General features: G+C 33.8%; 1 protein-coding gene across 1 annotated transcript; it reads right to left on the bottom strand.

Moving 5' to 3' along the window:
• Positions 1-18056: 18056 nt before the first annotated feature.
• Positions 18057-20431, bottom strand: LOC134272528 (uncharacterized). Its single transcript, XM_062754750.1, has one exon. It carries the CDS (start codon positions 20429-20431, stop codon positions 18293-18295), a length of 2139 nt encoding a protein of 712 aa, XP_062610734.1. The 3' UTR covers positions 18057-18292.
• Positions 20432-21957: the final 1526 nt, after the last annotated feature.

The following is a 21957-nucleotide window of genomic DNA, read 5'->3' as shown; positions in this document are numbered from 1 at the left end:
AAACATGCGTTGTAGCTCTGTGGTAAAGATCACGCTCACTTTGTGATCAGGAGATACCTGGTTCGGCGGCACACCAATCCCAATACGCTTCACAGTTTCTCCTCAAAGTTCCCGGTATTAAAAGTGAAAGTCACTGATCTTTCGGATGAGACCTTAAAACTTAGGTCTTGTATCAAAGCAGGCTTTTGAACGATAAATAATTATAACTGTTCAATAACCGTGGGTACTGAGTTAAAATCGAAATTTGATTGATTGATTGTATATAGATTTCCGTCCTATTCGAGAATTCGAGAATTTTTCACTCATTAAGAGACGTTATCATATACCAATGAAGGGCTTCACATTTGACCTTTACTTTACATTAATGGTCATTGAGCAGTGAGGGATCTTTATCGTACCAACGCCTACCATCGTGACAAGGGACCTTGCTTTTTAATGTCTTATCCGAAGGACCCGCAACTTTCAATGCAAAAGGCCGAGAACATGGCGAAGGAACAGTTGCTACACATTTTTATCGACTTAGATCAGTCGCGGCCTCGATTCGAACTCACTACCTTCCAATGATAGAGCGGGCGCTCTACCTACTCAGCTACCGTGAATGGTCATGTCTAATTTTGAAGCACTTGCTTACTTGTACGTGGTTAAGTTTCATTTGAATGAAAAATCTCAAATGGGATGTAAAACAGACTTCAACCAATCTAAAAACGAAATGGCAATTGAACCTTTAAATTGTTTTTTAACAAAAAAGGGGAAACTCTTTTTAAAAATCTTTTACTACTTACTCAAACATAACTTTCTTTTTTATCAAATAAAAATGAAGAAACACTTTTTAAAAGATTTTCTCTAGAAAAACAAATCTAACTTTACACTGTTATGGTCCATGGACTTTTTTCTTTTGATCTCTTTTCATAGCGCAAATCAATGTTGGTATTTTCCTGTTTGTCTTTTAGATGCAAGAAATATAAAAAGCGATCTGTTTCGATTTTGAAAATAATATGGAGAGGAAAGATTTTAAAATGTAAAAAAAGGTTAAATTTTATTTGCAAAGAATCAAGAAATGGTTAGTATATTAATATCTACAAATTACTGCACATCAATTTACCTATCTTACATCTAAAAATACATTGTTAATTAGACAAAATTGCGTTATAAACAACAATAACTTGCTTTAAAATGGCAGATTTTTGAACATCAACTTGATTTGGTTCAATACGTCTTTGTTTCAACCTTTTTATAAACTTAACATACATATCATGGTTTAACAGAATTTTACTTCATCATACATATTTGTAGCTATATATTTTCGAACCACAGACAAATTGATATTTTTTTCTGCAACTGAGCTAATACTTACTATTTCCACTATAAAGGATTTATGGTTCCAGGTGCGTTCTTTTGTGACAGAGAAGGAGAATGTACAAATTCATCAATGAAATCATGGACAATCTTAACAATATAAAATCAAAATGTTGAATGGCGATAAAAATGCCCAACAACCATGCGAATAAGACACTGTAATGTGTGGACTTTGCATGTATAAAAAAGACAACTATATCAATTAATACATATTACAGAAAAATGATGACAAGTGTTGACGGATCATCTCTTAATACAATGTATCACTGTAAATTTTACTCGGTTCTTTGACACTTTTGAGCTGATCAATTAAAGCAAGACAATTCATTTTAAACAATAGAACATGCACTCATAAGAGATCGTTAAAATATCGTTTGATAATCTCCCACAAAAAAGCGGACAACTGTTATAATTGAATGCAGTTGACTTCAGGTTCCAGTATTTTCTTTTGAAAGAAAAAGATATAGAATTTTACCACATAAAAATTCAATATCTTGCATTTAATATTGGTTTTTGATGGGATGTTATTGACAGACATGCTTATTGACATATTCAGAATTACTTAAATTTTAATTATGTGATTTTTTCACACGTTACACATACATGTATTACAACTTTATTTTTGATGGCTGATTAATGGTAATTGATTATAAAAAGGAAAGCCACTTATCTTTATCTATGTATTGCACTATTTAAGCCTTAATTACTTTTATACAAGCATGCTTAAAAAGAAAATGGTTGTCTGAATGTTAGATTTGTTTTCTTTTAATAGCATTACGGATAGAGAACCAGCCGCTGCAGAAATGGCTTCTTTAAGTAGAGAGCAAAACAGCAGTTTATTTGTGTCTGGAAATAATATCACGTATAACACAAGTGAGGACAATTCCCTAATTACGATAATTTTTGCAATCATACTACTAACAGCTGGAGTGGCTGGAAACAGTTTCACAATTGTATTAATTTTTGTGAAAAGAAATTTGCCAACGCCAACTTACACGGTTATGGCTTGTCTCGGACTAGCTGATCTTTTCGCATCTTGTTCCCGATTTGTTGTTTTGGTGAACGAATATTTTAAGTTTTTTAATTACATGAAGATTGAATTGTATGCAATAATTAACATGCTTTTCCTACATGCTGCTTATTTCCATATAATTTTGTTTCCATACATCTGTTGTGCATTAATATCGTCACCACTTCCAAGTCTTCGAATTATGTGTCAAATAGTTTTAAGGATTTCGGCCATTCTTTGGGTTTAAAGTGGTATTGTTACTATTGCGTTTGGTACAGTACAAATTATGTACTTTGAAAGTAATATTGCATTTAAGTATAATATGATATTTAAAATAGTTTTTGCATCTTACCTTTGTCATTTATAGTTTTCTTATCTGCTAAAAAAATAAAAACATTTAGACAACATCAATCAGAAACAAACACAGCACCAGTTGCAAGTTACACACATATGCCCCATTCTATGTCAGTTATGTTCCTTATAATTATTGTTATTTTCATTGCAAGTAGAACCCTATTATATGTACATGTTATCATTGTTTACGCCTGTATCAAAGAAAATTGGAAATTTGGTATTTGCACTGGGTATCCATTTACACTTATCTATTCAATTTTAGGCCTTTGTATTATTTTGAATAATTGTATAAATCCAATCATTTATTTTATGTTTTCCCTTCCTGTACATAAGTTTCTTTATAGATGTAGGACGTTCTGAGCATGATTTATAAACACATTCGCTGCCACGTACTTTACTGTGGCAGTTTTTTTTCTGTAAAAATGTGTATATAGGAAAATATTTACTAATAAATTATAAGCATGAGAACTATTGAAACACCTTTGCTGTTTAGTACATTACCTTTGTATATTGTCGAAAATTTTGTCTGTAAAACGTGTAGAAAAATATATCAATTACAGTAGTAAATAATTCAACGCACATCTACATGTATACTTTAAGTTGCCCAAGTGGCGCAGTGTTAGAATGTCTACTTTAGAGTCGGGATGTAAGAAGTTGATCTTTACATCGCGGGTTCGAATCCTACTGTTGGACGTGGAGGTCAGTCCTTCGAATTAGACCGTATAAATTGAAGCCCCATATAGCAGTATGTGGTGGAACGAAAAGAATCCTTACCTGTTCAATGACCCCAAATTGCAAATATAAGAAAAATAGTGAAACTCTCCACCGTAAAGTGGTGGCGTCTCCACATGAGTTAAAAACAAAATACAATAAATCAATCTATTTAAAAAAAAACCCACTACGAACTCTCTTTTTGTTTAATGGTAATTAAATGACACCAACAAGAAAAAAATATCTATTCGCAGTGGCAGCTTCAAGGAGTCTGCGAGGTCTCTGTGGAAGTGCAGTCTTCTATCATTGCGTTCATGCTGCAACCGTATGCGTCTACTTGGCCTGCCTATAGAGCCCGCACTGTGCTTTTAGAGATCTCAATGCGCTGCTACGGCGACCATACTACGTTTCTACAGTGTATTTATCAGATAGCGCTCACATGGCGCTTACTTTGTGCATGCTGAAAATGTGCGCCGTCCGCTCGCGTGGTAGGAGACCTTACACGACCCTTCCGCCTATAGTGGAGATCTTGTCGCGTTGTCATGGCACTGTAGGAGACTCTAAAGATATCACCTAGGCGTTTTGCATTTTTATGGACGCCGTGCGATCGTCGTGAGGACGCCGTCCCGGTTTTACAATGGTTTTTTCCATGAGTGATATGACATGAAGGACTTTGAATTGAGTGAATTGATTATTTTTCATTTTAATATGTAATCTTTAGCTGTATTTGAAAAACTTCACTCGTCATTTGTTTCTCAAGTTTGACAATTATGTGTCATGTCTTTAAATATATATTTTTTTTAACATTCTGAAAGTTGAAATGGGAATAATGCCCTTGATACTGTTTGTTTCAACGAGAAATGAAAGTCTGTAAATATTAAGACGGCTTCATTTTACTCTCAACAGTCCATTTGTGACTTTGCGACAAGCACATGCTTCTAGTAGGATGTGATGCTCATGATAATGTCAAATAATATTTATCTCTGGGCATTGCAGTAAAATCACTTTTCAAATGCGAAACAACAATTTTAAGAATTTAATTAGAAATCATAGAAATTCTTCATAAATTTCATAAATTATGGTCAATGGCTTAAATACCATTTTGCTCAACTTTAAAAACAATTAAATGTGGGCGACTTTGCACAATTTGTTGAAACGACAAATGGCTTCAATTGCCCTAACAATAAGTCTTTATAAAAATTGGTTTTTCAAACCGCTAACAGTTATGTAACCTATTTCAAACTCAACCCAAAAATACCCCAGACACATTTCATTCTAACAATGTCATATTCGTTAAACATAATATCAATCAATAAGCTATTATTCAATATCGTGAAAATAAAGACATTCTGTTACCAGCTATAGTTTAAGCTTTGTTTATTTTATAAACACATAACTTGTGACAACAATATATGCTTTACACATTTTAGGTTATTTACACAATATTGTGTACACTTTTTTTAAAAGAAATAACTCCATATCCTTCATCTACATACATTTGGGAACACAAATTAAAACATATTGAATTATAAAAAGTATGTTGATGAATCAAGGCAAACTTCAATATTTAAAATCAAAATCCAAAGATGAAAATACATGTCATTCGAAGAAAGGAAATAATTAAGGAATAACTGTCTTTATGCCTCCTATGAGAAATATCAGCCTGATGGTGCAGTGAAAAATAACTAAACACAGATATGCAGTTTTGTCGAATATGTCATTTAATTCAATGACATAAAGTAAAATGTAAAACAAATCATTACTGGGGATCACCTAATATTAAACAATACAGGTTACATGTACATAGGTGAAAGGTACAAGTGTGATCCCCCTGAGACTGACTAGAAATTTACATGCAATGAACAAATCAGAGTATATATAAATATGCATAAAATATAACATAAATGAGTAAATCCTTGGAGGTGTCCAAACAATTGCGCCAATCCAAGAAACGTATGACAAGTTATAAAATAATAAAAAACCAAAAAACACCCAAAAAGGGTGGGTGGTGGGTTTTTCTTTCAAGGCACTTCCAGGCTAACAAAAATGGCGCAACAAAAACAAGGTTTTGATTGGGTTACTTTTTCAAGAAAAGCAAAGCTTGCGATTTCGCAATGAAAGGTTATATGATAATTGCGCTGCGATAAAGGCGCAAATCCTGCAGACTGCGCAGGGATATTCGGAATTATCCTATGGTGTAAAATATAATATATTTCTCATAGCTGCATAAATTGAATTTCTGTGATAATATTGTTTATTTTTCGATTTCATGATGTGATAAATCGATTAGTTTGCCTGATAATTTGCATAAACGCCAAAGGCGTTTATACATCAAATTATCACGCAAGCCAATCGATTGATCATCGTCATGAAATTGAAAAATCTGACAGTTATTCCTTATATTTACATGCTTTGATTCCGCCAATCCACGTGCTCCAAGCCCTGCTTCTGGCTAGCTGTTTGTTTTGCCCTGCACGTGTTTTTTTGGAAACCCGCCAATACATTGATGGGGGAAACAAAGTACATTTACAATTTGTAATTTTATCTCGGACAAAGACATTGGAAATGTAAATATGCTCGTGAAAAAGGATTTCTTCGTTGTAAAATGTCTGAGATCCTCGCATTGGTTGATCATGATATATTTATCGCTCATAGGCAAGGATGAAATAAGGTCATGTAATTAACCAAGCGAGTCTGATACCAGCATGATAACCAACATTTACATGAGGCACGTCTAGTACGAGGACTAATATCCGTTCAAGAGTTTTCTCATGAGGTTTTTAGTGTCTTGTTTTACATGTGCTTTTTGCTTGTCATTTTAGGGGTATTAAACATTCCCTAAAAAGGGCAGTCAATTCTTATTATTGCATGTTGTTGTATTAAAATCCAGCATCTTTGTAGAACATATCATTGTGTTGTCATGATGCAATATTCGTTATTTCATAAAATAAAGTATATTAACTTCCTGTAAACAAAAGTATAATGTGCCATCGATGACATATGTTAATTCATTATGGGGACGGAGGTCTATCAAGCTCTTTTGGATAATCTAACGTATAACGGAATTTGGAAGTAATACAATTTCCTTAGTGACTTTAGTTATTGTGATTATGTCAGTAGTTTTACTCATAACTGTAATGGTTGGGGAACTTTTTACAATCATATATTTAAAATAAAATACATACATCAACTTAAACATGTATAGCTTGTGTTGAAATTGCTGTAGTTTTAGGATGTTGTTCCGGATTTGGTTTACTACTACACGTTACATTTTGGAGTATATGATTATTACATGGAAATTGCAATATACCAATTATAAGAGTTATATTCTTTCTTCATGCTGCAAATTTACACATAATTATGTTGGCATATAAACGTTGTGAATTGATTTCGTTGCCGCCTCAAAGTGTTGAAATAACGTGTCGAAAGAGGATTTTCATTGTTATTTGGGTACTAAGTGCGTTTGCTTATGGTACGGTAATAACCTTGGAATTCACAAATATTATATTGTAACACGTTGAAATAGTTTTCTCACAGACATATTAGTAGTACTCAGGAAATCATTTAAAGTGTACATGTTAGACGTTGGACTAATGAAAAATGTCTTCCCAAATTAATCATCAAAAAAGTAAGCCTTTTAAAATCTATATCTTAAATATTTATTTTTTCAGTCTCTCCCGAGGCAATGTTTTTATGCGATTATTACTGCTAAAAAGTATAAATTCTACAGGACAATCGCAAAATTAAGAAATTTTGATTATACAAACACGTGCACTGTACAACAATCAAATTTGACAAACCAATTCTGAATTGATATAACATTTTTCATACTCCTATTTCTTTTTTTTTTTCTATGGGATATCTGGAAACGTGCAAAATAATAGTACAATTATGTTTTTTTTTCGCAAACCCATACAAAAATTATAAAATGCTGCAAGTAAGAAAAATATTAAATAGTGCAGTAATCTGTTATGTCTATATTAAAGAAAAAAAAAACAATTTACAGTTTGTTTTGGTACTTGATGATAAACACCACACAACAATCATCCTTTAGAAATCTCTTTAGAAAGATATTACTTTCAGATTATGTCACTTGACATCCGTTTTACGACTGTACTATCCTATAAATTTAATAAGACCCCCCCCCCCGAAAAAAAACCCCACTAAACCCACTAAAAGCTTGCTACATGTATCGGTGAAGAATAAGAAGCCACCATTCATATCGGAAGTGAATAAACCACAGAAAAAGAACGGTAATAATTTAATGATTCTTACATGCTTGCTAATGAAATTGAAAATACTTAGTAGAGTTTTGAGAATGAGAAAATAAAGTGTTTAATTCTAAATAATTTGCATGATATTTCATAACAATCATTCAAAAATTGTTGATGAGTTATAATAGCTTCGGAACTCGATGTTGAACTGGTAAATTTCTCTGGTTAAACAGATGCTGCATTCCCAACTGATCCATTGTATTGGAATTGCGCTAGTTAAAGAGTTTTGTATATTGAGATAAATAGCAATACAGGATACAGATTTCATAATTCAATTAATTAAAGACCGTATACATGTGTATAATCAACGAAGTATTCGATATGAATCGATGAAATTTACGACATTCTTTTTCGTACACGGTCAATCTTTCTCTCTCTCTCTCTCCACACACCCATACTCTCACACTCACACACTTACACCTTCCCTCACATATACTAATCACAAACACAAGCGCTTTACTGTATTCCTTACAACTTCGTTAAAAGTGCTAAAAAGAAAAGTTAAACCTTGAAAATGCGATAAGTTTCAAACAATGCTGATTGCAATTGTTTATCTTCTAAAACCCATTTAAATTATTTTTTATTAATAGGAATATGGCTTGGAACAAAACTGATGAAGAGTGGTTTTCCTTTATATTCGAGTACAACAGAAGTCTACCTGGCTCTTCGGATAATCTAACATATTACAAAATTGAAGGATATAAATCTACAAGATCCTTGGTGACTCTAATTATTGCAATAGTATTATTCATAATTGGAATGGTTGGGAACTTTTTCACAATCATAATAATTTTTGTGAAAAAAAATTTACACACACCAACCTACTCATGTATAGCTTGTCTGGCAATTGCTGATGTTTTAGCATCTTGTTCCCGATTTGTTTTACTACTACATGACTATTTTGGAATATTCAAAATTTACATGGAAATTGCAATATACATCATAATAGTTATCTTTTTTCTACATGCGGCAAATTTACACATAGTTCTGTTCGCATATTTACGTTGTAAATTGATTTCTTCGCCGCATGTTGAAATCACGTGTCGAAAAGTTTTTTCGGATTTCCAGCGTTATTTGGGTACAACCCAAACGGAAAAGATTTTTAACAAACTACTATTAAACCATCAACAAACTACCAACAAACTACATTTTAGTGGTTTGTTAAAGTAGTTTGATAGTATAGCATTTAATGAAACACAAACAAACCACTGTTTCTAAAAATAAGTAAAGTGGTTTGTTAGTCTTTCATTTCTGCTGATTGTGATTTCTTTATAGTTTGTTAGACTTGGTATCGGTATCTTGCAACAGTGTTTTATTAGTACAGCATTTGCATTTAACCACATGGGATATTACTTTACAGACATGTTTAGGGTTGCATTATCTAGAATTGTTGAAGTTTCCAAGAACAGCTTAATCTTTACATCCGGTGTTAGCCTATTTGCGCCAATTTTCAAACCACCAAGCAGGTCAGAAACAAAGGAACTGGTGAAGGGACATTCAAATTGTTAGTATCTTTTTATAAGATTCCTGACTGGAAAAAGCAGCAATTTACATTATTAAAAGATGGATCTAAATACAGAAGAGGTATTTAATGCATGTCATGAAGTTCCTTTTAACCTAAAATAATTAAGGCTGGACTACAGTAATTAACCTTCTGTGAATGTGGATGTGTATGCTTTTTACTATATATAAGCTTTGGGTTTTCATTCAATTTCAGATTGACCTATAATTCCTATACTAGTTTAGATCAGTTATGCATTGGATTATGGGTATAGTGCAGATAAGTAGATGGACATGACTTGGAATATGGCATCTCCTAAACAAAAGGGAACATGTTGGAATGTTGCACTTGCATTGGCTAAACTTGTGAATCCTGGAATTTAAAATACTCTGAAACAGGACTTGTTGAATACTTCAAAATGTGACTGTTTTAGGTGTTTTCAAAGACTTGTGGATTTGTAAAGGAAAATTCAAATCTATAGTGTTTTGCTGATGGATTTGTTACCAGTGTTTTGTTAGTAGTTTGTTAAAGTGGTTTCATAGTAGTTTGTTAGTGTGGTTTGATAGTAGTTTGTTAGAGTGGTTCGATAGTAGTTTGTTAGAGTGATTTGATAGTAGTTTGTTAAGAGTGGTTTGATAGTAGTTTGTTAAAGTATAGTTTGTTAGCTCATTTGCATGTGATTTGCTATACTATTAAACCACTTTCAAACCATAGTAGTTTGTTAGTAATTTGTTATAGTTGTTTGTTTGCCCTTTTTTTCCGTATGAGAAAGTACTGCTATGGTTTTTGTTCATGGTACAATTATAACTTTGGAACTCAAAAATATTTTAACTTCTAAAAATAGATTTCTCACAGATTTTGTATTGTTGTCTTATATTTAGTTTTTGCCTTTGATCCTTATCATGTTTTTCATATTAGGAAAATAAGAACATTAAGGCAACAGCAATGTCCATATGAACGAACTTATACACATATGTCACATTTAATGTCCATTATGTTTATTGTAATAATTGCAATATTTATTCTAAGTTCAACTCCGTTATATAAACATGTAACGATACTTTACGTCTGTAGTGTTAAGAATGCTGAGTATGTTTTCTGCTCTGGAATTACAATAAGCTATTCAATATCCAATCTTTGTATAATGCTGAATAATTGTATAAACCCGATCATTTATTTCCTGTTTTCCTATCCCGCACGCAATTTTCTCAACAGATGTCGAACATTTTGGACGTAATTCTTATTGAAATTTATTACTACATTATTTAACTGTACGGTAATGTACAAAAGAAGTGTGGTTTAATGAAATAATCTATAAGCTTTGAACGTTCGAGGTATTCTAGATACATTTTTCTTGTTCCTTCTTTAAACAATGGTTTAAAATAAATCAACTTCATCTTATGTTTATCTTTTTTTTTTTTTATCAGTGATTTAAGTTAATTAAAATAAAAGTAGCAAAGATAATTTCTGTCGAAAAACATCCTCGGTCATATTTTTACATCGAATTCTGTTATTCCTTTCTAGCTCCAGAGATAAGTACATCTTATAGAGTGGAGAATAATTTTTCTTCAAATCAATGAGAATGAAATCTCTAAACAAATAGGAAAAAAAAAAGAATCAAAGTTATGAATAATAACATATATGGAAATAAGGAAAACCAGTTGGGAACACCTTAGCTGCAATGAACCTTATTAAACTTCATATAAAACAAATAACTTTGAAAATAAAATCTGATCGGCCGAGACAGTCACGTGACCGTTGTGTTTGCCCTGCACCAAAATTTCGTATTTCACGTCGTGATCAATGATTGTGACGTCACATTGCGACGAGTGACATGATTACTACTGAGTTAGATTGCTTATATGGTAGATTAAAATGACGATATAAAATTGTAAAAAATCATATTTCCCCATGCTTGGGGATGTTCACTTCTCTATGGCACCTGTTCCCATCTCTGATAATTTGGAGTTCTGCTCCTATTTTGTATTGTTTTATGGACTTTGATATTGAATACTGTTCGTATATCTCCATATCCTTCATGTTACCAGTGTGTAAATTAGAATGGCTTAATTGTCAAGTTTTTTTATGAAGCGCGGCTAGTGGTGTAACTTACACCTGTTTCATATTGATCTTATTCAAATGTATACTTTATTTATTGGATTTTCTTCATATTTCCTGCATTGTGCTCGATTCGGTATAATGAAAAAAATTATTGCATGAATGGTCGGGAGACATGAAGATTTCTTCGCCCATGAAAAAATCGTATTACCCGAGGTCAACGTATTATATAACCATCATAATTTATTTCATTATTGTAGTGGAAAGTTCCCTTCAATAGTTTCTCTCGGGAACAAAGTTTTAAACATCTTTGTTTGATATTTACATGCATACAATGTATATTGTGGAATTATGTGCTAGATATTTATTTCATAGAAACAGAAGAATATAAACAAATTTAATTGAAATTATATACTTGCATCATGTTCTGTAGTTATTCTTTTGTTAATTTTTTTTAATTAATTCATTAATTCCTGACTGACCCTTTGATAAAGCCTAGCTATCAAAACCAATCAATACATATATAAAAATATTGTAGAAAATACAATGTAGGTGCAGCTTAGCAGATACGGTTTTTTTTTAATCATAACTTTATTTTATAGTAAATTCAAATGTTCACAAATTCAATGACACTCTATGGGTTAAGGGACATTTACGACAAAACCTCCATTATTCATAAATGTATCTATGAACCTTTATTCATATACGTATCTACGAATACACGCAGTTACTTGACTTCCGTTTGTAGTAGCATAAAGGTCAGATAAATTTGAAGTAGACTGCCACTGGAGTTATGAGGGAAATAATCACATGCCCACATGAAGTACATTAAGCAAGGCTTGAACATTGGTATGTTACTGTTAATTAACGTTTTCTTATTTTAGTTCTTATTGATCAACATAAGTTAGAAATTAAACATAAGTATATAGTTCTAATCTATTACCATTATTTCAGTCAGAATTTCAGTAAAGGTATTGAAATCTAAAAAGTAATCTTCATTGTATTAATAAATTGTATGGTATGAACTCGATCGATCAAGATGAGACAAATTATGTAAATGTTATGAGATAGTTTTTTGACCATGAGAATCTTGGTAAATCTATAAAACTTAAAACTGCTGGACCCTTTTCCTAACAATCTTGTTTTTTTAACGTTTGAACAACAGACCGGTTGATGTTTTTTCCTTTCTGAAATTGTGCTTGCTAAGACGTTTTTATACCTTTAGATGATTTGATAGTGTTTTTTTTCTTCTATTTTTTGTTTGTAGTATATAAAATAATTCAGTATTGTAACGTTTAATTCTGAATGATATCAAGTTCCCAAAAAACCAGGAGTAAGTAGAACAATAACTTGAATAACAGAAATTTTTGAGACATAAAAAAGTATGAAAATCAATTTCCTTGAATTCTTGAATTCCTATATCTAGATATATATATGAAATATAATTAACGCAAAACCTGATCAGCAGAACACTTTTAAGCTAAAAGTAGTGAAAATTGGACCTGAACAAATTCATACCTGTCTGCGAAATTTAATGTGTTCATTGCAGACTCTTTTCTATTTTGAAAACAAAGGGTTCAATTGATAAGAGAATGTTGGGATATAAGTTTGAAATCAATAATCGTGAAATTCAACATCTTTATTAACTTTTCGTTAGTCTTGCCACTCTTTTCTTTCAAGAGGGTTAGACCTTTTGAAATCATATATATCCATCCAATAATCTCCCTTTAAGTACGTGTACTCAATTCCGTAGATATCGAGAAAAATACTGGATCAGGAAACTAGGCATGACCTTTTACTGTGTTTTGAACGATCGCATAAATAATGTAAGGATATTTGTAAGCCCGCAATATGCCAATGTGTCATGGGACTTCATATCTATTCAATTAGACGAAGGCGCATTTATCGAAATCGATCAAACAATTGACCAAATGTATGTAGATAATGTCTCTTTTGATTTACTTTTGCCTTAAGTCAGTTAACAATGGGGTCGTCATCATATTCGTACTAAACTTTACTTGGTTCACTTGAAAGTTTTGAATTGAATATTTGAAGAAATGCAAGCGTATATTTATAATTTTCTACTGGAGAGTACAAGCCAATGTTTATGAATCTGGATGATTTCCATCATTGGCTCTTTAAGCAAACACATGAGTCGGAAGATAATTCTGACCAGTCGGTTTCTTAAAATATAGAAATGAAAAATTATATATCGTAATTTTAGTAACATTCTTAATCATAAAATAATCATAAAAAATCATTCTTGCATATCTAATTTCTATTCTCCATTGCCTACAGATAAACCAAACCTTTTGCTTACAAACTTTCCAATTTTTAGCATTACTGTGCCTATATGTGGAACATCTGAAACAAACGCCTCTTATGTATTCTTGCTCTTCTTTTTTTTCAATTAAATTCCATTAGATAGGTAATTACCGGTGATGTTAATATATTTAAAAATTAAGACCAAAAACGATGATCTGAAAAACAATCCTTAATACTGGAGCCCCGATATTTTGATTTATTGCTATTAGGGATTCTGTATTATTTAAAAAGCTACAAAGTTAAAAGGCATCCATCCTTCTCCAACTCAGAGGTGATAAATTTATTAAAATGACAACATGGACAATATATTATGCTTGAAGCAGACAAAGCTGGATTAATATCATCTCTGTTTGAAGGGTTCATCATTGTCACTATTCAATAACATAAAATATGTACAACTTTCTCTTACACAATTATTCTCTGCATTCTGTTGAGTCACGTTTTGTCCGCCGTCACATTATGTCCGCCGTCACGAAATGTCCGCCTCTTTTTCAGAAAAATTGTCACGTTATGTCCGCCGTCACGAAATGTCCGCCTCTTTTTCGGAAAAATTGTCACACTATGTCCGCCGTCACGAAATGTCCGCCTCTTTTTCGGAAAAATCGTCACACTATGTCCGCCGCCACGAAATGTCCGCCTTTCTCCCCCAAAAAATAGAAATATTAGGTCCGCCGCCAAGAAATGTCCGCCTTTTCTCCCTAAAAAATCGTCATACTATTTCCGCCGCCACGAAGTGTCCGCCGATCATCCAAAATTGTAACGTTATGTCCGCCCCTACAAAATGTCCGTCCAAGATTGAAAATAGTGTTTTATTTTTTTTTTTCGGTGTTTAATATATGTATCTTTAACCAAACGTCTAATAATGTATGCCATCAGAAATATCCACCAAGAAAAATTAATAACAATGGTCTGTTCTTTGCTACAAATGATTTCATTGAACTACATTGTTTCGGTCAATTAATGGAGATATGTTTCATTTCTCTTGATTGTTTACGGTTTTGAGAATTTAATGGCATGGTGTCAGAAAAATTTAAGCCTTACCCTTTGTTTTGATGCCAGTTTTTAATTGTAATAACAAAGAAAACATTGTGAACGGCAGGAGGCGGTGGGTTATTTGATATTAAAGTTTAAAGTAGCCTTGGTGCTCTGCGGAGTTTAAAAAATAAATTTAAAGTATTTTACATTGGCAGGGAATATTTATATATTTAGTGTTCAAAAGCTTAGCAAAATTGCAATATAGACTAGAGGTACTGTGAGCAATGAGCTCACTAAATGATACCCCCCGCCTCCCATATGAATATAATGGCAGTGTCCATGTTTTGCTCTGGAAAATCAAAAATAAACATCAGATCAAAAAGTAAAATAGGAAGTACACAATGGCAATATGTAATTAAAATCTGTTAAAGTTTCATTAAATTTCCTTCAGTGGTATGAGAGGAGTTGCGGATAAGAGATGGGTACCCCAAAGCGTAACACACGGACAGACGGACGGAAATACCGATTTCTATATACCCTCCCACTTTTCAAGCGGGAGTATGATAAAAATTGAAATTGAATAAATAATCGTGTCAATGTTGTATCTGACCGAATCCTGATTGACGAATTTTGAAGCGCAGAGAATATAAGGATTTTCGTTATATGTAAAATTTTAATTTCTCACAAATACGAAATTTATGCTGCAGCAGACAAGGATAAAGCATTTTTTTTATAGTGTGCCAAAATAAAGAGAAATGCAACTTTGCGGATCTGGATGGAATTGGGGGGGGGGGGGTCAAAACCCCCCTTAAGATATGTCTGAGAGAGAGAAAGAGATTCAAAATATTTGTTGTGCTTTAACCTAAGTACCGGTAATTGTCTCGTAAAGGCTACTTATTAAATTTATGTATGAAAAAATCGGTTGTTCAAATAAAATACGCGCCTGCAATATTGCGTGCACTGTTTTAATGTGTAGATTTTTATGATATATATTTTATTAATAACAGATCAAGTAATGTCAGTTTGTTGCCTCATAACATGAACATTGTGGTTTGCCGCTTGAGTCTAACTAAAGGGTTTTGTGTAGATATAACGAAATATGACGAGTTTAAACAGAAGTTCGAGCACCTAACACTTGTGCCGAAATGTCCGGGAATTATGAAAAAATAAGTTATGCTTGTGTATTATATACTTTATGTGTATTTTTATATAAGTTTACGTATTTCCTTTTCATTTACCGAGAAGTTCGGTAAAATAAAAGGGTAAATACGTTAAGTGCGACGTTTCTACGTCTGTATTCATTGGTATCTTTTCGAATAATTTAATGGCCCTTAAAAGGGCCGTTTATTGTCAACTCCTAGGAGCGACTCTTGATGGTCTTGCTTATTGAAAGCAAGAAGAGGACTGTTCCCGCCTCGTTGAAGTGGATCTCATCGGGAAGGTAATGTCTGGGAAATTTGACATCTATTCTGATGTAGGTTCGGCCAAGGATTTTCTTCATCTTATTGTTAACAGTTCTGCGCCTTGCATCAAACTCCTCACGCTGCAAAGGAAATCGAAATTTTCCTCTAGAAACAATCTCTGAGAAGAAAATCTCGGGTTGTCTGCAGCTGGGACTCAAGACTTTAATTTGGTCGAAAAGGCTCGTCAGACAGTCAATGACTGTTGACGCCTCGGCTCCACTGGAAATGTCGTTTCCCCCTAAGCACACTACAACGATGTCCGGGTTGTACCTCAACATCTTGGAGATGATATTTGGACAAGGTTGAGAAGCTGTCATCCCACCAACTCCAAACCACCCGACTTCAAATGGCATGACAAAGTCTGTAAAGCTTGAAGCTCGCTTCACGTAGGAGGAACCGAATACGGCGACTCTCATGGTGGCTATAAAATAAAATCACAAATTTCACAGTTATAACAAACTCGAGGCAAATTATGTAATTAAATAATGATTACCTTTTTTGTCATCTATGATTAAAAAGCAGTTATCAAATTTAAAAAATTGCTATTATATATGATCTTAAAAAATGAACTTTTTGAAGTTATACTAATTTTGCTTTGAAATCAATTACCGTGTCGATCATAAACGGCTAATTGGTTATTAATTATGCCTTAAACAACCTCAAACTTGAAGTACGCTGGGAGTTCTAAATAACTGTTAAACTATATCATCATTACTGCTACTCCTAATTTAAATTTTGTTCGTACATCAATAAGACGATTAACTCTCATTACCGCTTCATACACGAATTCGTAATCGATGACGCAGAAACTGAGTCCTATATTTATATATATAGATTAATCACAATGTTGTCAAAGAAAGTTGGAAATCTATTTAATTCAGTTTGTTATCGAAAGTAAATACAATAGGACTTTCAAAAATTCCCGTGCGTGTAGATTTGAAAGACACAGCCCTCAGTAATGTGTCTTTAAGATAATAAAGTGTGGAGAAAACCTACCCAAATAACAATAAACCTGTTTTAAGTGATCAGGGAATACATCTCACATGCATGTCCATGTATAAGGTCATTGTAGCGATATATGTATTCTACGAAGAGGATACGAATAGGAATAATAATTTAACCCCCCCCCCCCCCCAGCCCAATAAAAATGTTTTAAAAAACCGTAACGACAGCCACTACAAATGTATATCGTCTGATGAAACACGACGAATTATCATCACGTTGAGTTTCAAACAATACATAATAGATTGGATTTAATAAATGGTTTCAAACAAAGTTATCAATGTCTTGATTGTAGGGAATTCAGAGAGACAAATAGTTCGCTGTCTTGATAAATAGCTTGTCCCAATATCAATAATTATCAGTAATTACAGTACTTGCAAAACGTCCATAGTTTGAAATGAAACTGGATTTTTTTTTTCATGATTTAAACATATTAAAAGCATTCAGTGTACCTAAAAATAATACGAGCTTCAATATTAAACAACTTTAAATTAATGTTCATAGCATTTTGTTTGGAAAGGGGAGAAGTGTCTCGCTGAAAACAAATGTAAATTTTTACTTCGTTATGCAAGACCAAAAACAGCACTGCTTATCCGTGTTTGATCCCGAGATCAAAACGAATGAATAAAAAATAATAATATTACACGCACATTTCTAGAATATTTCTGACAATTTAATTTTGTGGAGGCTTTCAAAGTGTCCTGCCCTGTTTTTAATCTAGATTTTTTAAAATTGTTGTGCATCGATCATATACACCTGTACCAAGTTTTTAAAAGTTAATACCAGTTAATATTGAATAAAAATCACGTGACTATTGTTAGTAGAGAAATATTGAAATAAGGGTTGTCGGCAGACTTATAGTATATTCTAGGAGAGTTCTGCCAGTAAAACTGTTGCCCAACTCTTGCCACGTGGAGGCATCTCCTGTTAAGAGTCTTTTTTTTTTTTTTTTTTTTTTTTTTTTTAATAAATAAATATATTATACTCTATTTAAATAAATAAATAAATAAATAGATATTTTTTTCTGTAACATGTTAACCTAGATTTGCGCGAATGTGGCTCCAACTGGAAACCAGCTCATAAGGAGACAGGTCGTACCACATTTTCCCTAATGATGTGTTTGGCGCGAATGGTGGCTCCAACTGGAAGCCTGATCAGAGAAAAAAGGCCATACCACCATATACTGACAGTGTTTGAAAATTAATAAATTAATAAGCACGATATTGAACGCGTATATACAAGGATATTTTTCACGTTTTATCCGTTACTTTTTAAATTTAAAATCGACAATATAATACCATCCGGCGATTGCTGTTGCCAGTATCTCGATGTAACCATTAATCCACCGGGAAGAAATCGGTCGCAATATATTCCGTAATTCCATCATTACTCCACTACCCGAACCCGACACACGGCCCAACTGACGAACAGACCAGTTGTGCCTTACGCCCTCTGCGAATACTGACCTACCTTCCAATAAAAACATGACATTTTCATTTAAGTATACTTTAGGACACAATTTATGAAGGGTGCCTAGCAAATGCTTGAAGTGTGTTGAAACCCTTATTAAAGTCAAAAACATGTTAAAATTTTTGTATATTACAAAGGATAAAATATGACGCTGAATGAAGTAAGGTAAATCAGTGAATTGCTTTTGGTTTACATTTTCTGTTTCCGGAAAAATTTGCTTACGAGCCCTGACATAATCACTTGGTGTAAACTTTTTAGGGGGTCGCACGTTAGACCTTAATCGGACAGGTGATAATACTGGTGGCTGTTTGTCTAAATTTGAATCGTTTATCCTATCTGTAATTGGAGATAAAGAAGGTGGAGATAAATAAAATGATGAGTTAAGACTTGGGGGAAATAACCTGTCTTTCTCTGTGGAGCTCAGATTGTTTGTGTCGGAGATTGCTGTTGGGGAAAAGCGTTGCAAAGTCGGCGTTTCCAATGTTGGCGGAACAGGAGAATCGATGTGGTCATTTGCAGTCTGAAATAATTCGTTGTCAGGAAACGAAGCCGAAGGCCCTATGTTTACATGGCTGACCGGAGGAGATAACGAACTGTCGTTGGTGGATAGGTGTAGGTGGAGAATCGAATCACTAGAATAATCTGTTAGTTGAGGTTCAAGTTGAACTTCCTGTAACGAATAGTGAGAAAAATCATTACTGTGAACATTGTTATTATCTGTGTTGTTTTGGTTTGAGTTGAGATCCCTGTTTGGAATACACACTGTATTAACATTATGAAAATTAACTTCATTAATACAAATATCCGCCTGCGTGCCCGGTATCGGTTCTAACCTTATAAAATGAAACTCGAACTCATGGCCTAAATAAATATGTAAAAGATTTTCCCTATTTTGACGATCAAAAGGCAAAATGTATCTTAAGTCTGACTGGGAGCTCGACACAATACCTACTGCGATATTAAATGCGTTCGCGATGGCCGTGATGCAGATGTGGTCGCCCCATTCGGTACCCAGTATGCCCTCTAAATAGGTATCCCAGTCTAAATTAGGTACAAAGTGTGAAAAGCGGTCGCCTGCCGGTGTTTCAGGGTTCTCGGAGAGCCAGTTTACCACGATATCTCTAATATCTTGCTGATTAAGGTCGATTTGTAAATAATTAGAGAGCGATTGTGCAACTGAATGAAAGAGACAGCTACCGTCTTTAGGAATATCCCCAACGGGAATTAAATTTCGTTCAAGCGCATTTCGAACCAAATCGTCATGGGCTGTATCGGTTCTCGAGAGGCTCGGTCCTTTAAGTTGGTTTACTAAATTATCAGAAAGATAGAAATCCGATATATGCGGGAAATTATGGGAAGGCAGTGAACAGGGAACTTTGCTTTCGCGGCAACAAAATTTATTTAATTTGTGTACACAGTTTGGATCCGATTTTCGGGAGCATTTCTCATTGTTACACTCGCACAACGGATCAAGCCTTAATCGATGACGTTTTTGTCTTTTTAACAGTTCTTCGGAACGTGAAATTGCTGCTATGTTTTGTACATTTATCCAACGCGACACCCCACTGGAAAACCTGATTTTGTAAGAGAACGCGTTGTGTTTTGTGCCGATTATTTTTCCCCTTTCGAATCGCGGCCTAGCTTTATTGTAATTTTTCCGAGTTTGGGATTTTACGAACACTTCGTCGCCCACACTATAGACACTAACTTGATGTTTTTTGAAATGGTGCTTTATCATGGTTTTTTCGCGTTTTTTCGATGCCAGTAGGGCTGCCTTGCGAATAGCGGACTGCTTTTTCAACTCTTTCGAAACATTATTTGAAACGGTTGGTCCAAGACGAGTAGACTTACGCACACGATTAGATTCCCGTCCGTGATATACGTAAAATGGAGAAGCCTTTAAAGAGGAGTGATACTCCTCATTGCGCAACATCGCGTATTTTGATAAATCTCGAACCCAGTTCGAATCGCTTGTTTTAAGTAGGTCGTACTTAAGCTTTGATTTCCAGGATTTATGAGACGATTCAATTTTACCTTGACTTTGCGGGTAATACGGTCGGCTTTTGATAATTTGACAACCCAATACCTCGGTCAACCGGGTTACCGAACCATGGAATTTGCGACCATTATCACATTGTATGATTTTCGGCGGTCCTTCGCTTTCATAAATGGACTCCAGCGCGTCTGCGATTTCCGTGCTTTCTTTCGAGTTGAGCGGGCGAAGCCATACGTAACGACTGAAAACGTCTAGAACCGACAAAATATACTTGTACTCTACACCGTTATAAAATTCCGTGTGTCGCGACATATCAACTAAGTCAATTTGGTGGCGTTCTTGTATCGAAGTTGCACGAATCGGTTTAAGAGGAGCAACGTTATCGAAAATTGGATTGACGGACTGCTTTTCGGGAAGAGATTTAAGAGAGGTTTGAACCTTCCGATGTGTTACGCCGCTGAATACAGATTTTAAGCGATGTCGAATTTTTCGTGAACCAGCGCCCTTACTTTCCTCGAATGCCTGTTTCGTCGCGGAACTTATTTCACTTAACCTTAAAACCATTTTACCATCAACCAAAACACGTTTTTCTTGAGCTCCGGTCAATGGGTTCAGGCAATTGGCAACAGACAAAGGATGATTCTTTCTCCAGCGACGAATCATCCTTGCCGCATTTTTTTCTTCTAGTGTTGCCTTTCTTTCGTTGACAGTCCTTGTTCCTGAGATGATATCTGAAAAAATAATAAAATCTTCATGTTAACGGTTAAATGGAGATACTGAGTCTACTAGTACGAGGGTTGTCCAAAAAGTTCGCCGGACTGGACTGTGTAGTTTATGTATATAAAATGTATATTTAGATGACGCGCGTAAATTTTTGTGCATTGTTTTGAATTTTTAAAATTAAATAAATTATAATTACTTAAAGATTGATGCAAGCTTTTGGAAGTGCGTTGCGCCTTAAAAAGAAATGTAGTGTGGGTCCAAGAACACGTGAACAAGTCAAAATCTAAATGTTTGACGTTATAATGAAATGTGGTGCCATATTTCTGCCCCCTACATGCAAGATAAATTATGTTAACATGCAACATGATTATGTAGACATGCAACATATTTATGTCAACGTGTTAGTTTTAAATTATGTTTACATGCAAGCTACTAATTTTATAAAAATATGATCGAAATATGGGTAAATTTACTTACTAACGCCTGTATCTGACAATTAGATGCAATATGCAATGTAATTATGTAGACATGCGACTTATTTAATTTTATGTCAACATGCAAGATAATTATGTCAACATGCGACTTATTTATGTTAACTTGCAAGAAAATGATGTCAACATGCAACTTATTTATGTCAACATGCAAGATAATAATGTTGACATGCAAGATATATATGTATGTTGATATGCAAGTTATTATCTTGCATGTTGACATAAGATTAAGTTGCATGTGAACATAAA

This window comes from Saccostrea cucullata, unplaced genomic scaffold (assembly GCF_032062105.1).
Source record: "Saccostrea cucullata isolate Sc308-1 unplaced genomic scaffold, CSIRO_AGI_Scuc_v1 ctg8128, whole genome shotgun sequence".
Taxonomy (NCBI): domain Eukaryota; kingdom Metazoa; phylum Mollusca; class Bivalvia; order Ostreida; family Ostreidae; genus Saccostrea; species Saccostrea cuccullata.
The sequence above is the reverse complement of the archived record's forward strand: the minus strand, read 5'-3'. Positions and strand labels throughout refer to the sequence as shown.

Bases quoted from the DNA above. Each gene is read 5' to 3' on its own strand.
- LOC134272528 (XM_062754750.1), bottom strand. From the start codon at position 20,431: ATGTTGCGCAATGAGGAGTATCACTCCTCTTTAAAGGCTTCTCCATTT.